Source organism: Phodopus roborovskii, unplaced genomic scaffold (assembly GCF_943737965.1).
Source record: "Phodopus roborovskii unplaced genomic scaffold, PHOROB, whole genome shotgun sequence".
In the NCBI taxonomy this organism is placed as follows: domain Eukaryota; kingdom Metazoa; phylum Chordata; class Mammalia; order Rodentia; family Cricetidae; genus Phodopus; species Phodopus roborovskii.
The window spans coordinates 7,344,658-7,359,323 of NW_026126636.1; the positions used below are offsets into that span (position 1 = coordinate 7,344,658).

The window sequence follows — 14,666 nt, forward strand, 5'->3', positions numbered from 1 at the left end:
AGAGGTGGCTGTCCCTGCCTGCTCCTGTCCCACCACCCCTCCCCCTAACCCTGCCACTCAGGATGTTTAACAGGGACCTGTGTGCACCCCCAGCCCATGTCCGAGCTCTGGTCACCTAGTCCTGGCACCCTTCTATCTAGGGCACTGCAGCTGGGCAGTGAAAGTCAAGGTCCTTCCGGTGATTGAGATGGTGGGGGCGGCTGCAGGCTGTAGTGTGGTCTCCTTAGACCCCCAGCTTTGTGGTCTATGAGGGTCATGGCCCACACTGCAGTGCCCCGTGGAGAGCAGGAGTGGGGAGCGGGAGGGACAGATGGGAGGGAGGGCTTTGTGTGCTCTATCGTTCTGCGACCGTGTCTTGTGAAGCCATCTGTTTCTCCTGTCTGTCTTTACCTCAGTCTGCTTTTCCCTGTCTCTCTCCCATCCTCTGCTTCCTCCCTCTTCCCTTCTACTCTCCTGCCCTCCTGTCTCACTATCATCCACTTCTGCCTCTCTGTCTCATTCTCCCTCTTTCCCCACCACCTCCCTTTTTTCTCATTTGCTTTCTTTCTTCATGTCCCTGGCTCACCTCTTCCATATATACTATTTATTCTGTCTGTCCATCCATCCACCCATCCATCCATCCACCTACCCATCCATCATCCACCCATCCATCCACCCATCCATCCATTCATCCATCATCCACCCACCCATCCATCATCCACCCACCCATCCATCATCCATCCATCCACCCATCCATCATCCACCCATCCATCCACCCATCCATCCACCCATCCATCATCCACCCACCCATCCATCATCCATCCATCCACCCATCCATCATCCACCCATCCATCCACCCATCCATCCACCCATCCATCATCCATCCATCCATCCACCCATCCATCATCCATCCACCCATCCATCATCCACCCACCCATCCATCATCCATCCATCCACCCATCCATCATCCACCCATCCATCCACCCATCCATCCACCCATCCATCATCCATCCATCCATCCACCCATCCATCATCCACCCACCCATTCATCCATCCACCCATCCATCTGTCCATCTACCCACCCACCCATCCATCCATCATCCACCCACCCATCCATCATCCACCCACCCATCCATCATCCATCCACCCATCCATCCATCCACCCATCCACCCATCCATCATCCATCATCCACCCACCCATCCATCATCCATCCACCCATCCATCATCCACCCATCCATCCACCCACCCATCCATCCATCCACCCATCCATCATCCATCATCCACCCACCCATCCATCATCCATCCACCCATCCATCATCCACCCATCCATCCACCCACCCATCCATCCATCCACCCATCCATCATCCATCATCCACCCACCCATCCATCATCCACCCACCCATCCATCATCCATCCACCCATCCATCATCCACCCACCCATCCATCATCCATCCATCCATCCACCCATCCATCATCCATCATCCACCCACCCATCCATCATCCACCCACCCATCCATCATCCATCCACCCATCCATCATCCACCCATCCATCATCCATCCACCCATCCATCATCCACCCATCCATCCACCCACCCATCCATTCATCCATCATCCACCCACCCATCCACCCATCCATCCATCCACCCATCCACCCATCCATCCATCTGTCCATCTACCCACCCACCCCCCATCCATCATCCACCCACCCATTCATCCATCCACCCACCCATCCATCATCCACCCATCTGTCCATCCATCATCCATCCACCCATTCACCCATCCACCCATCCATCCATCTGTCCATCTACCCACCCACCCACCCACCCACCCATCCATCATCCATCCCTTGGTCTTCCTATACCCATCAAATATCCACCTCTCTCTTTGTAACTTCCCTCTCGATTCATGTCTGCCTCTGTCTTCATTTTTCCCACACCCAGTTACCCTGAGGTAAACATCCAGAATTTCACCACCAGCTGGAGAGATGGCCTGGCCTTCAATGCCCTCATTCACCGTCACAGGTACCTCCTTGCCCTTGTGTCAAGTTGGCACATGAGTGGACACCTAGACTGCCTCGTATTTAGTTATCACTGAGGGGCTGGAAGTGTGGCTCCGTGGTAGAGCATGTGGGAGGCCTGTAGACATGCACAGGCCTGATGGCGGACCCATCCATGGTGGACTGTCCACTCTGAAGTATACACTGTGCCTGTAATCCCCCCAGAGTCCTGCATCCTGAATTCCTGCACACTTGCATGCCAGGGCCTACTGCTAAACAGGCTCAGGTTTGAGTGTCCAGAAAAATGCGACACCCACACCACAAGTTTCCAAATGATAGATCGGGGAAACTTCCAGCCTAGAGTCTGGGAGGAATTTGTTCCGGTGTGGCCAGAGCCAGTGCCCATTTTTTTCCTGGCACTCACAGTCCCCATTCTGACACATGCATGGGGAGATCCGGACACCTTCTCCACAAGGAAACTCACAAACTGTGACTGGATCACGTTTACCAGCAGGTGACATTTACAAAGCGTCTTCTGTGTCCCAAACACCACCCCGTTGCTCCCCGTGAGTCCTTTTAACATTCATTGACCCCAGCAGGTCTTTGCTGTTATTATCTCCATTCACAGTTGAGGAAGCCTACAGAGAAACGGGGCACTCAGGCAGAAAGATACAGATATGATGTGACTGAGCTGGGCCTGGACCAAGCGGGCTAGTTCCTGACCTCACACTCTAGCCCTGACAGGATGCTATATATACTACACTGGATTACATATATGTGCAGTGTACCCATATATAAGCCCTAGCTGCTACACAATGATACACAAATATATATGATACGCATAGTTACACATACCCAAGCAGACATGTGTACACAAGTGTACACCCCCCTCCCCAAAACTATGTTATTGCTGTATAGAAACACACCGGAAGATCCAGGCATGGTGGCACACGCCTTTTATCCCAGCACTTAGGAGGCATGGGCAGGTAGGTGGATCACTGTGAGTTTAAGCCAGTCTTGTCTACATAGCAAGTTCTAGGACAAGCGGAGCTACATAGAGAGACCCTGTCTCAAAAAATCCAAATAAGTAAACAGGTAAATCAACAAACAACCAGAAGGTCCCTTGACACCAAGCCTGTCCACCTGCGTTTGATTTTTTAGAACCCATATGGTAGAAGAATTGATAAATAAAGGTTAAAAAATAAGGTAAATACACCCAATAGACATACGTGTGCCACAAACACACGTAGACTGACCATGATATAATGAAGTACATGAATGCACCCAGGTACACATGGGCATCAAGAGTCCACCTGTCCTGACCACTGTGTACAAATATATCCAAGAAGACGACATATGGGCACCATGTGTACACATGTTCCCACGTGATACACACAGGCCTGTATAGATTCCTGTTGTCAGATGATACTATAGACTTACACAGGAAGGCATCCTGTGGGCTCATGGCTGCAAGCTTATGTGGACAGAGCCGCCTGTCTGTACACACAGCCTGGCCCCGTGATAAACACATATAAATACATGTTTGCACATGCCCTGATGGACAAGCATGCTCCGGGCACCTGCTTGCTTGGTCCTGAAGCACACACATCTTCCCTCTTTGGCTGGGTTGTGCCCCTCACCTGGGTGGGGCTGAGGTAGGGATGTCTTTTCACCTGCTTACCCACTGGCCCTGGAGCCTGCCTGCTCTGTGCCCCTGCCCAGGCCTGATCTTGTGGACTTCAGCAAACTCACCAAGTCCAACGCCAACTACAACCTGCAGAGAGCTTTCCGCACGGCAGAGCAGCACCTGGGGCTCACACGTCTGCTGGACCCCGAAGGTGAGCCCCATCTGGTCCCCCTATCTCTGGATCCCTCCCAACTGCAACTCCGCTATGAAAATAACTGCATCTCACCCAGTACCACTCCAGAGCCCATGGCCATTCCATGCCCCCCTCCTCCCCCAGCCCTTCCTTATCTCATCAACCCCTCCCCTGCCCACATCCTTCCCTCCATCCTCACCACACCCCCTCCTCATCCCAATGGAACCCTCCCTCTTCACCCTTGATTCCTCCATCCTCAACCCCTATTTTCTATCCAGCACCTCCTTTAAACCCAGCATGCTCCAATCCTCAACAGTGTCTCCGCTCCCAACAGGACATGACTAACTCCATTCCTTTGTTGTTGTTTTGTTTGGGTACATGACATGGAACAAATTATATGGTACTTGTTAGACAGCAGCTCCTACCACTGACTGAATGGCTAAACCCCTCACAGGTAGATACTAGGGCAGGTGTTCTGCTATTGAGTCACGCCTCCAGCCCCTCACTTGGGGATTCTAGGCAGGGGCTCTACCACTGAGCCACACCCCAGCCCCTCACTGGGGGATTCTAGGCAGGGGCTCTACCACTAAGCCACAAGCCAGCCTCTCAACCCTGGAGGTTGTTTTTTTTTTTTTTTTTTTTTTTTTTTTTTTTCTAGACAGGGTTTCTCTGTGTAGCCCTGCCTGTCCTGGAACTCACTCTGTAGACCAGGCTGGTCTGGAACTCACAGAGATCCGCCTGCCTCTGCCTCCTGAGTGCTGGTAGTATAGGCATGCACTAACAGGGTGCCCGACACTAAGCCCAGTTTTGACTGTGTTGTAAAGAGCTGTAGATGAAGGCTCAGAGAAGGCATTCACTGTGTCCTAGTTTTATGTTGTTTTAATTAAATATTAAAAGCAACTTAGAGGAGAACTGGTTTATTACACCGGTCACTGTGAGGAAGGCAGCAGGAACTTGCAACAGCGAGTCACATGACATCCACCTTCAAAAGAGGAGAGAAACACGTGTGTGTTCACTGACTCGCACATATTTTCTCCACTTTTGGATAGTTCAGGCCCTCTTGCGTAGGGAATGATGCCTCCAGCAGTGGACCTGGTCTTCCTACACCACTTAGGCCCATCCTTCACAGACATGCAGGCCACCCGCCGATTGAAACCAACCACACACACAGCACATGCTGAAAAGCAGTAAACACGGTCTCAGTAAGTCAATGCTGCTATAAATATGGCACGAGCTGGGGCCTCGTGGAATCCTGTGGCAGGCAAGGGACAAAACACACCAGGCAGACAGAGATTACGTGGGAAGTTTAACTAGGGAAAAGGGAAGGGAGTAGAGAAAGGGAAGGAAGAGACAGAGAGAAAGAGAAGAGATAGGAAAAGTCCTGTTTGCCCCTTCAAAGAAACAGCAAGAGGGGGACTGGGCGCAGCTTGACTCTTTTTATAATTTTGTTTTCTTTTGTTTTTAGTTTTTTGAGACAGGGTTTCTCTGCGGCTTTGGAGCCTGTCCTGGAACTCGCTCTTGTAGACCAGGCTGGTCTTGAACTCACAGAGATCTGCCTGCCTCTGCCTCCCCAGTGCTGGGACTAAAGGTGGTAGCTTGTCTCTTAAAAGGGACCTTTGTACCTGTGGGCAGACTATATAGTAACTAACAAGCAGCCATGGTACTGGCCAGGGCACTGCCTGAATGTATCCTGACAGGTGATGGGGGCAGGCCAGCATAATGCCTGAATCCTAACAGATGCTGCCTCTGGTAGCTGTATTCTGCACTCACTGCCTGAACATAATAGCTCTCAGTAGTTGTCACTCTCCTGAGGCAGTAATGGAGGCTGGGTGTGGTGGCACGTCACGAGGATGGAGAATTGAAAGCTAACCCAGGCTTCAAAGTGAGATCTTGTCTCAAAAACAAAACCAAATAGGGGTGTGTGTGTGTGTGTGTGTGTGTGTGTGTGTGTGTGTGTGTGTGTGTGATACATGTTAAGTAACATTAGAATTTGTCGAGTGCCTCATTTGTAGTTATTCTTTAAGAATGAAGATTTTGTTTTCCTTTTTAAGGGTGTGTGTGTCTGAGTGGGTATGTGAACACGTTTTCAACTGCCTATGGAGCTAGGAGCATTGGATTCCCTGGAGCTGGAGTTAAAGGCGGTTGTGAGCTGTCCTGTGTGGTGTTGGGAACTGAACTCCAGTCCTCTGCAAGAGCAGTAGGCCCTCTCTCTAGTCCCCCTAGCTCTTCTTCTTCTTTTTTTATTGTTTTTATTGTTTTTATTTTATTTTATTTATTTTAAAGATTTCTTTATTATGCATACAGTGTTCTGTCTGCATGTATGCCTGCCCACCAGAATAGGGCACCAAATCTCACTGCAGATGGTTGCCTGGAATTGAACTCAGAACCTCTGGAAGAGCAGCCAGTACTCCTAACCACTGAGCCATCTCTCCAGCCCCTGTATTTTTGTTGGAGACAGGGTCTTTTGCAGCTCTAGCTGATCTTCTGCTGTGTAGCCGAGGCTGGCCTTGAGTCCCTTCTCTTGCTGCTCCTGCCACCTGAGAACTAGGGGTATAAGTGTACCCTGCCCCACCTGGTTTATTCTTTGCTAATTGTCCCATGTCCCTGGGGGATGGGGATGGGGATTGTCATCCCAGTAACTGTGGGAGAAACTGAGGCTCAGAGAAGTCAGAGCCATTTCCTAAGAACACACAGCAAGTAAGATGTTAAGCTGATATTTACCCGAATGCTCCCTCTGAAGCCTGAGACCTTGTCGTGAAACCTTGCATGCCATACACATGGTGTTTCTTGAGTAGCAACTGAGTGCTGGGCAAGGCAGGGACTGTGGAGGAATAGGACAGGCCTAGATATATTCACAGAGCTCAGGTAATGATGCAGTCACAACTTAATCCCAAGTCCTGATGCCGTCCAAGAAGGAAATGGGAAGCTGTTGTAAAGTCTGGGGAATGTAGCAGGGCCAATGGTAGGAACACACACACTGAGACAGACACACATATACACACACACACACATATACATACACACACACACAGATACACACAGACACAGACACACACAAACAGATGGACACACACACAGATACACGCATACACACACACACACACACACACAGATACACACAGACACATAGACACAGACAGACAGATGGACACACACACAATGTTATGAGAGAGAATGAGCTAAGGATTGCAGATAAAGGTGGGCTGAAGGCTTGTGTGAGGAACTCTGAGCTGAGCTCTGAGTAGGAATTACTCATGTAGAAGGCAGAATGGTACCCAGGAAGCAAGAAAGTGTGCACACGGGCGGATGTGGTAGGCATAGACAGGATGGTGTTCAGTGAGACGGCTCAGCTGGTAAAGACGCTGCCACTGAGGCTGAACATGAGTTCGTTCCCAGAGCCCCACGTGGTAGAGGGCAAGAACCAGTCCTGCGCTATGCATAATTAATTAACTAATTAACTTAATTGGTTAAAAAATAATTATAGATAATTTATCTGTGGTTATGTATCAGACACTGTTTAATGCCCTGAATTAGAAGATCCCCATTAGGCAGATGAAAAAGCAAAAACAAAGCAAAAATCCTGAGGAGGTGGAATTTGAGAGGCAGACACAGGCAGATCTCTGTGAGTTCGAGACTACCCTGGTCTACAGATCAAGTTCCAGGCCATCTGGAGCCAGAGAGAGAGAGGGGGAGAGAGAGGAGAAGAAAAGAAAAAGAAAGGAGGAGCTGGAGAGATGGCTCAGAGGTTAAGAGCACTGGCTGCTCTTCCAGAGGTCCTGAGTTCAATTCCCAGCAACCACATGGTGGCTCATAGCCATCTGTAATGAGATCTGGTGCCCTCTTCTGATGTGCAGGCAGCAAACATGCAGGCAGAACACTGTATACATAATAAAAAAAATCTAAAGAGAGAGAGAGAGAGAAAGATGGGGGGGGGGACTGGAGGGATGGTTCAGCAGTTAAGAGCACTGGCTGCTCTTCCAAAGGACCCAGGTTCAATTCCAAGCAACCACGTGGAAACTCACACTGTCTGTAGCTCCAGTTCCAAGGGACCCAACAACTTTACACAGATACACATGCAGGCAGAATACCAATGAAAATGAAATAAAAATACATTTTAAAAATTAAAAATGAAAGAGTTGGGGACAGGAGAGATGACTCAGCAGTTAAGAAATCTGATAGACTGTTCTTCCAGAGAACCCAGGGTTTATGCCCAGCTCCTAAGCAGTGGTTCACAGCTGTCAGTCACAGGGTATCCAGTGCTCTCTTCTGGCATCCACGGGCACTATGCAACACATGTGACATGTAGACAACCATGTAGGCAGAACACTCATACATATAAATAAAAGTAAAGTCTAAAAATTTTCACACACACAAAAAATAGCTTGTCAGTGATGTCACACATGTTTAAATTTAGCACTTGGGAGGCAAAGGCAGGTGGATCTCTGTGAGTCTGAGGCCAGCCTGGTCTACAGAACAAGATCCTGTCTCCCAAAAAGGAAAAAGAAAGAAAGAAATTGCCCTCCCTTCTTCTTCTTCAAAAAAAAAAACAAAAAGTAAAGGAAAACCAGGAATAGAGAGATGGTTCAGAGGCTAAGATCTGAGGTTCATTCCCAGCACCCACGTGACCCCTCACAACCATCTACAATCGCATCTCCCAGGGATCCGGCGCCCTCTTCTGGTCTGTAACAGCACTGCACACACATACAGGCAGAACACCCATACAAAAAATGGTAAAATAACCTTTTTACTTAAAAAAAAAAAAAAAATTAAAAACAAAAAGGAAAACACCAACACTTGAGGACTAGAGAGGTTGTCTTGCCTAAGGTCACACAGACAGAGACTCCAGCGTGTTCCCTGAATCCCCTCTCCTGCCAGATGTGAACATGGAGGCTCCAGATGAGAAGTCCATCATCACATATGTGGTCTCCTTCTACCACTACTTCTCCAAGATGAAGGCGCTAGCTGTGGAGGGAAAGCGGATTGGGAAGGTAAGAGGGAGCCAAGGAATGGGCAGGGCGGAGACCTCAGGAGACCTGGGTCTAGGCGATTAAGTCTCTACGCTGATGCCCAGAGCCATCGGGACAGCCCACTCTCCCTTTACACCCAAACCACACCCCCTACCTCGTACCTGGAGGTTTCTCCTGTGTGGACACTCCCGTTTCTGCGGGGTCAGGTCCTGGACCAGGTGTTGGAGGTGGACAAGATCATAGAGCGCTACGAGGAGCTGGCGGCAGAGCTGCTGGCCTGGATCCACCGCACCGTGGGCCTCATCAGCAACCAGAAGTTTGCCAACTCCTTGAGTGGGGTGCAGCAGCAGCTGCAAGCGTTCACTGCCTACTGTACGCTGGAGAAGCCCGTCAAGTGAGACTCGGCTCCAGAGCGGAGGGGTGGTGATGGGCCTGTAAGACAGGGACCCTCAACTCATGCCTCCTCAGGTTTCAGGAGAAGGGGAACCTGGAGGTGCTACTCTTCAGTATCCAGAGCAAACTGCGCGCCCACAACCGGCGCCTCTTTGTGCCTCGAGAAGGCTGTGGCATCTGGGATATTGACAAGGTGAGTGCCTTAGTTTGGATTCCTATCGCTGTGGAGAGACACCCTGACCATGGCAACTCTTACAAAGGAAAGCATTTCATTGGGTGGCAACATTTTGTTGTTTGTTTGTTTTTCTTCTAATTTCTTTGAAGGTGCTGTGTGTGCCTTGAATGGCCTCAGACTGGATCGTTAAACAGGGGACAGTTGGTGGAATCTAAGTACCCCTTCTGTCTTTCTCCAGGCATGGGACGGCCTGGAGAAGGCAGAGCATGAGCGGGAGGCGGCCCTCAGAGCTGAGCTCATCCGGCAGGAGAAGTTGGAACTCTTGGCTCAAAGATTTGACCACAAGGTGGCCATGCGGGAGAGCTGGCTAAACGAGAACCAGCGTCTGGTCTCCCAGGTACGGGGTTGGGCTTGGCTGGGGGCTGGGGGTGCGGTATAGGGTGCACTGGGGGGGGGGTCAGGGTGACTCAAAATGGAGACAAAGCAACGGGGAAGGTTGGTTTAGCCTTTTAGGTGACAAGAGGATTAGAAGGGAGTCCTAAGGGATCGGTGAGGGGAATGGGTGTGGGTTTTGAGGAGACTGCAGTTGATCTCAAGTAGAGAGGGGGAATAGGGCCCCCTTAACACACAGGGGGGGGTGTTTAGCTGGAGTGAGTGAAGATGGAGATTGTATCTGGTGTCCAGGTTAACTCCGGAGGATAGAGTGGGTCTCCTAACTAACGGGGTGGGGCAAATCTGCTCCCCAGTCTCCAGGACGGTGCAAAGATGGGGCTGTTTTCTGGGTAACAAGTTCACAGGTAGACAACAGAGGAGGACAAGACTGGTCTCCGGTAACTGGGGAAGGTGAGATGGTTTCTAGAGTAGCCAGGGAGGATGGGGCTAGTCTCCAGGGTGACAGAGGTAAGGAGTGGACTGATCTCCAGGGCAACTAGAAAAGGTGTTCTGTTGGCTAGAGAAACTATGATGAGTCTGGTTTCCAAGGCAGCAGGAGAAGGTAGGGTTGATTTCTTGGGTACTTAGAGGTGGGTGGGACTGGTCTCCAAGGTAACAAGGGAAGATGAGACTGGTTTCTAAGGTAACTGACTAGGGTGAGGCAAGTCTCCAGGGTAACAATGGGACTGATTTCCAGGGTCACCGGGTAGGGCGGGATCGCTCTGGAGGCTAACAGGGAAAGGTGGACCAATGTTCAAGTTAAGTGGGAAGGTGGGGCTGGTCTCTGGGATGAAGCTGTAGGTGCGGTCTCTTGAGATGATGAAGGGAGAGTTTCTAGGGTCATTTGGGGCCAGTGCAGCAAGTGGACTGCTGAGGCATCATGGTAAGTGTCCGTGGCCTGCAACTGCCCAGGACAACTTTGGATATGAGCTACCAGCAGTGGAGGCAGCCATGAAGAAGCACGAAGCCATTGAAGCAGACATCGCTGCCTATGAGGAGCGGGTTCAGGGCGTGGCAGAGCTAGCCCAGGCACTGGCGGCTGAAGGCTACTATGATGCTCGGCGAGTGGCAGCCCAGCGGGACAGTGTCCTTCGCCAGTGGGCCCTGCTGACCGGGCTGGTAGGTGCCAGGCGGACCCGGCTGGAACAGAATCTGGCCCTGCAAAAGGTCTTCCAGGAGATGGTCTACATGGTGGACTGGATGGAAGAGATGCAGGTGAGGACCAGATGAGGGGCCTCCGAGTGGGGGTCAGGTGTTTGGAGGACAGGGAGAGATGCAGATCCTGAGGATTGATGCAGAGGTAGAGATGTGGGAGGGAAAAGACAGAGAGGTGAAGAGGGAGCCCCTGGTGGGTGGAGATGTAGCTCGGTCGGCACAGGGCCTCCCTGCTCTGTGTCCCACCCAGCACCACATAAAACTGGGTATGGCAGTGCACACACATAATCCTAGCACTCAGGGGGCGAACAGCCTGGACTTCAAGGTCATCCTTAGCTACCCGGAGAGTTCAAGTAAAAAACGTCAAAACAAAAACACCTTTAATCCCAGCCCTCGGGAGGCTGAGGCAGGCGGATCTCTGTGAGTTCGAGGCCAGCCTGGTCTACAGATTGAGTTCCAGGACAGGCTCCAAAGCTACAGAGAAACCCTGTCATGAAAACAAAAACAAAAACAAAACAAAGGTCCAGCAAGATGTCTCCGTAGGTAACGGTGTCTGATTCACTCTCCAGGATTGAATGGTAGAAGGAGAGAGCCAACTTCCAAAAAACGGTCCTCTGACATCCATGCAAACGAGCATTGTGAGCCTGTGCACACACAGTTCATCAGTAAACAAACGTAACAAAAGCAGGGTGGCTGAGATGGTACAGCAGGAAAAGTCACTCTCCCTGGAGATGTGGGACACACGGAGGGGAGAACTGACTTCATGGAGTTGCCCTTTGACCTTCACACACATGTTTTGGCATGAGTGCACCCCACATCACCCACACCCACATCCACATCCCCCACATCATACCTACACACACTCCATCTCCCCATCCCACCCCACCCCCATGTCCACACACACTCACACACACATCCCCCACACCCTGTCCCCCCATCCCACACACCCCATAGAGCACACACACCACACACACACACCATATACACCCTCATACCTCCCACACCATACCCACACACACCCACACCCCACACACCCACACTGCACACACACCTCACACACACACACACACACCACACACTCCACACATGCACATATGAACACCCCTGAACACCCCCACACACCCATATACCACAGGGTGGGAAGGGAGGGGGAGAGAGAGATCAATCGATCAGTTTGGAGATGAGGTATCTACTAGAGATGGGTAGAGAGAGTAAAGAAAGGAAGGGTACGGAGAAAAAGAGGGAAGGATGGGGAGAGAAAGAGGGAAGGTGGAAGAGAGAGCGAGGAACTATACCAGCACCGTGGAGACAAGGAGAGGTGGGAACATTCTGGGAGATGCAGGATGCGGAATGACAAACCCAGGGAGACCGTGGCAGAGATGAGAGTTTCTCTCTCCAGTGGGTGTCCTGTAGCAAAGGCTGGTGTGGTGTGGGGACAGGTGATGTGGCTCTGGGCAATGCCAGTGGTGAGCTCAGTGCCGTCTCCTGCAGGCTCAGCTGCTGTCTCGGGAATGTGGGCAGCATCTGGTGGAGGCTGAGGATCTGCTTCAGAAGCATGGACTCCTGGAGGGGGACATCGCAGCCCAGAGTGAGCGGGTGGGGGCCCTCAATGCTGCGGCCCTGAGATTCTCTCAGCTGCAGGGTGAGTCCGGGGAAAGGCGTGGGGGGGCTCCCATGGGGGATGCTAATAAAGGCAAGGAGGACTCCAGAGAGATGGAAGGAGGAAGGGAGGGTGGTGGGAGGGGGGAAGAGGGAGGGAGGAGGAGGGAGGGAGGAAAAGGGAGGGTGGCTCTCCCTGTTTCTTGGGCATCTAAGTAGAGTCTAGGGTCTCGGTTAGGAAGATCACGGCAGTACCAATGCCAGCTGGAGTGTTGGACCACCAAATTTTGCCCTGCTTTGCGATTGTACAGAGATACCTCATTTGTTTTGAACATTAATGTGCTAAGCCTTTCACAACTTAATGTCACTTAAAAGATAAAACAACATCACATGTGTAAAAAGCTGAGGGTGTACCTGGTGTGGTGGCGCCCGCCTTTAATCCCAGCACTGGGGAGGCACAGACAGGTGGATCTCTGTGAGTTCGAGGCCAGCCTGGTCTATAGAGTTCCAGGACAGCCAAGGCTACACAGAGAAGCCCTGTCTCGAAACAATTGCTTTGAGATCTATTTTTAATGTGTATGAGTGTTGTGTCTATGTGTGTGTGTGTGTGTGTACCTACCTCATACAGGCCTGGTGTCCTTGGGGTCAGAAGCAGGCATTGGATCCCCTTTAACTGGAGTTATGAATGTGAGCTGCCATGAGGGTGCTGGGCACTGAACCAGGGTTCTATGCAGAGGTGCTTTTGCCCACTGAGCAATCCCAATCATTCTTTTTTCCTTTCTGAGACAGAGTTTCTCTGTGAGGCTTTGTAGACCAGGATGGTCTCGAACTCACAGAGATCTGCCCGCCTCTGCCTCCCGAGTGCGCTACCACTGCCTGGCCCAATCATTCTTATTTGTATAGGTGGGGGCTTTTGTATTAACAATGGCAGTTATTTACGTTGGCTGGCCCAGGAGGTGTGGGGGTCACCGTGTCTTGCACAGCCACCTTGATTTTGACTGTGCCCATGGGTGATGGTGAGTCTGCTTGATTTTGTTCTGCTACACTGTGGTCAGGGAATGGCTTCTTTGATGGTGTTTCAATACTTGTCTGATGTTTGTCAGTTAGCCCCGAGTGCTGGCAGCCTTTTCTTTGATGAGGAAACTGAAGCCCAGACCACAAAGCTTGCAAGGTGATGGGAACATTTATCACTCTTACTGGCAATGAGCTGCCTTCTGAGAGTGAATTTGGGCTGGGGATGTGGCTAAGTAATAGAGTTCTAGCCTAGCATGCGGGAGGCCCTAGGTGGTGTGGTGGTGAGTGACGGTAGCCTAGGAGACAGGGATTGGAAGTTTAAGGTTATCCTGGCTACACAGGATCAAGGCATTTGGAACTAGATTTCCTATCTCAAAAAAGAATGAAGGAAGGAAATGAAGAAAGAAAGAGAGAGAGAAAGGGAGGGAGGGAGAAAATTGGGTGCTGGTGGTGCATGCCTTTAATCCCAGCACTTGGGAGGCAGAGGCAGGTGGATCTCTGTGAGTTCAAGGCCAGCTGGATCTACAAAGAAAAGCAAGCACTGAATTTCTTTTTCCTAATCGTGGTGCATGTCCTGATTTTGACCCGGACTCCCATCACCCACATCATATCCTGAGAGGAGGCTGTTGGGGTCCTCTCTCTTGTCTTAGGGATCTTAGGGATGAATGTCTTCTTCTTGTGACTTCCCAGCCCCTGAGATGGGAATAGCACTGAGGATAGGATTGTGTTGTCATGGTGATGACACACTACAGATCTAGGACATGATCTTGATCGATTCATACCACCCCATTCTCAGTACTGGGGACTGGACCTAGGGCTTTGGCCAGGCTGAGGCCAGCGGTCTGCTGACTGGCTTGCTCCCAGCTGCTCCCAGGCAGCCAGGCTGCAGCTGTGCCTTTTGGGTTTCTTTGTGACACAGGGCCTCACTAAGTTGCTGGCTAGCCTTGGACTCACTTGTAACCCAGGCAGTTTCCTAAATAGCTGGGTCGCTTGGCCTGGCTTTAAGGATATATTTTTATTTTTACATTTTTAAAATTTATTTTTAACATTCCAATCTCAATTCCCCCTCCCTCCTTTCCTCCCGCTCCCTCCACACCCCCCCCGCCCCGTTCTGTTCCACAGAGAGGGTAAGTCC

General features: G+C 50.9%; 2 protein-coding genes across 2 annotated transcripts in view; one reads left to right on the forward strand and one right to left on the reverse strand.

The window, feature by feature from the left end:
- Nucleotides 1–14,666, reverse strand: part of Sertad1 (SERTA domain containing 1) — a 135,829-nt gene that overhangs the window by 53,149 nt on the left and 68,014 nt on the right. The window lies entirely within an intron of this gene.
- Sptbn4 (spectrin beta, non-erythrocytic 4) overlaps nt 1–14,666 on the forward strand; it is a 78,967-nt gene that overhangs the window by 13,490 nt on the left and 50,811 nt on the right. The window contains exons 6-13 of the mRNA XM_051206947.1: nt 1,921–2,001; nt 3,699–3,814; nt 8,672–8,784; nt 8,970–9,157; nt 9,232–9,349; nt 9,570–9,728; nt 10,676–10,978; nt 12,410–12,560. Of these exons, the coding sequence (XP_051062904.1) occupies nt 1,921–2,001; nt 3,699–3,814; nt 8,672–8,784; nt 8,970–9,157; nt 9,232–9,349; nt 9,570–9,728; nt 10,676–10,978; nt 12,410–12,560 (1,229 nt within the window). The remainder of the gene's footprint in view (nt 1–1,920; nt 2,002–3,698; nt 3,815–8,671; nt 8,785–8,969; nt 9,158–9,231; nt 9,350–9,569; nt 9,729–10,675; nt 10,979–12,409; nt 12,561–14,666) is intronic.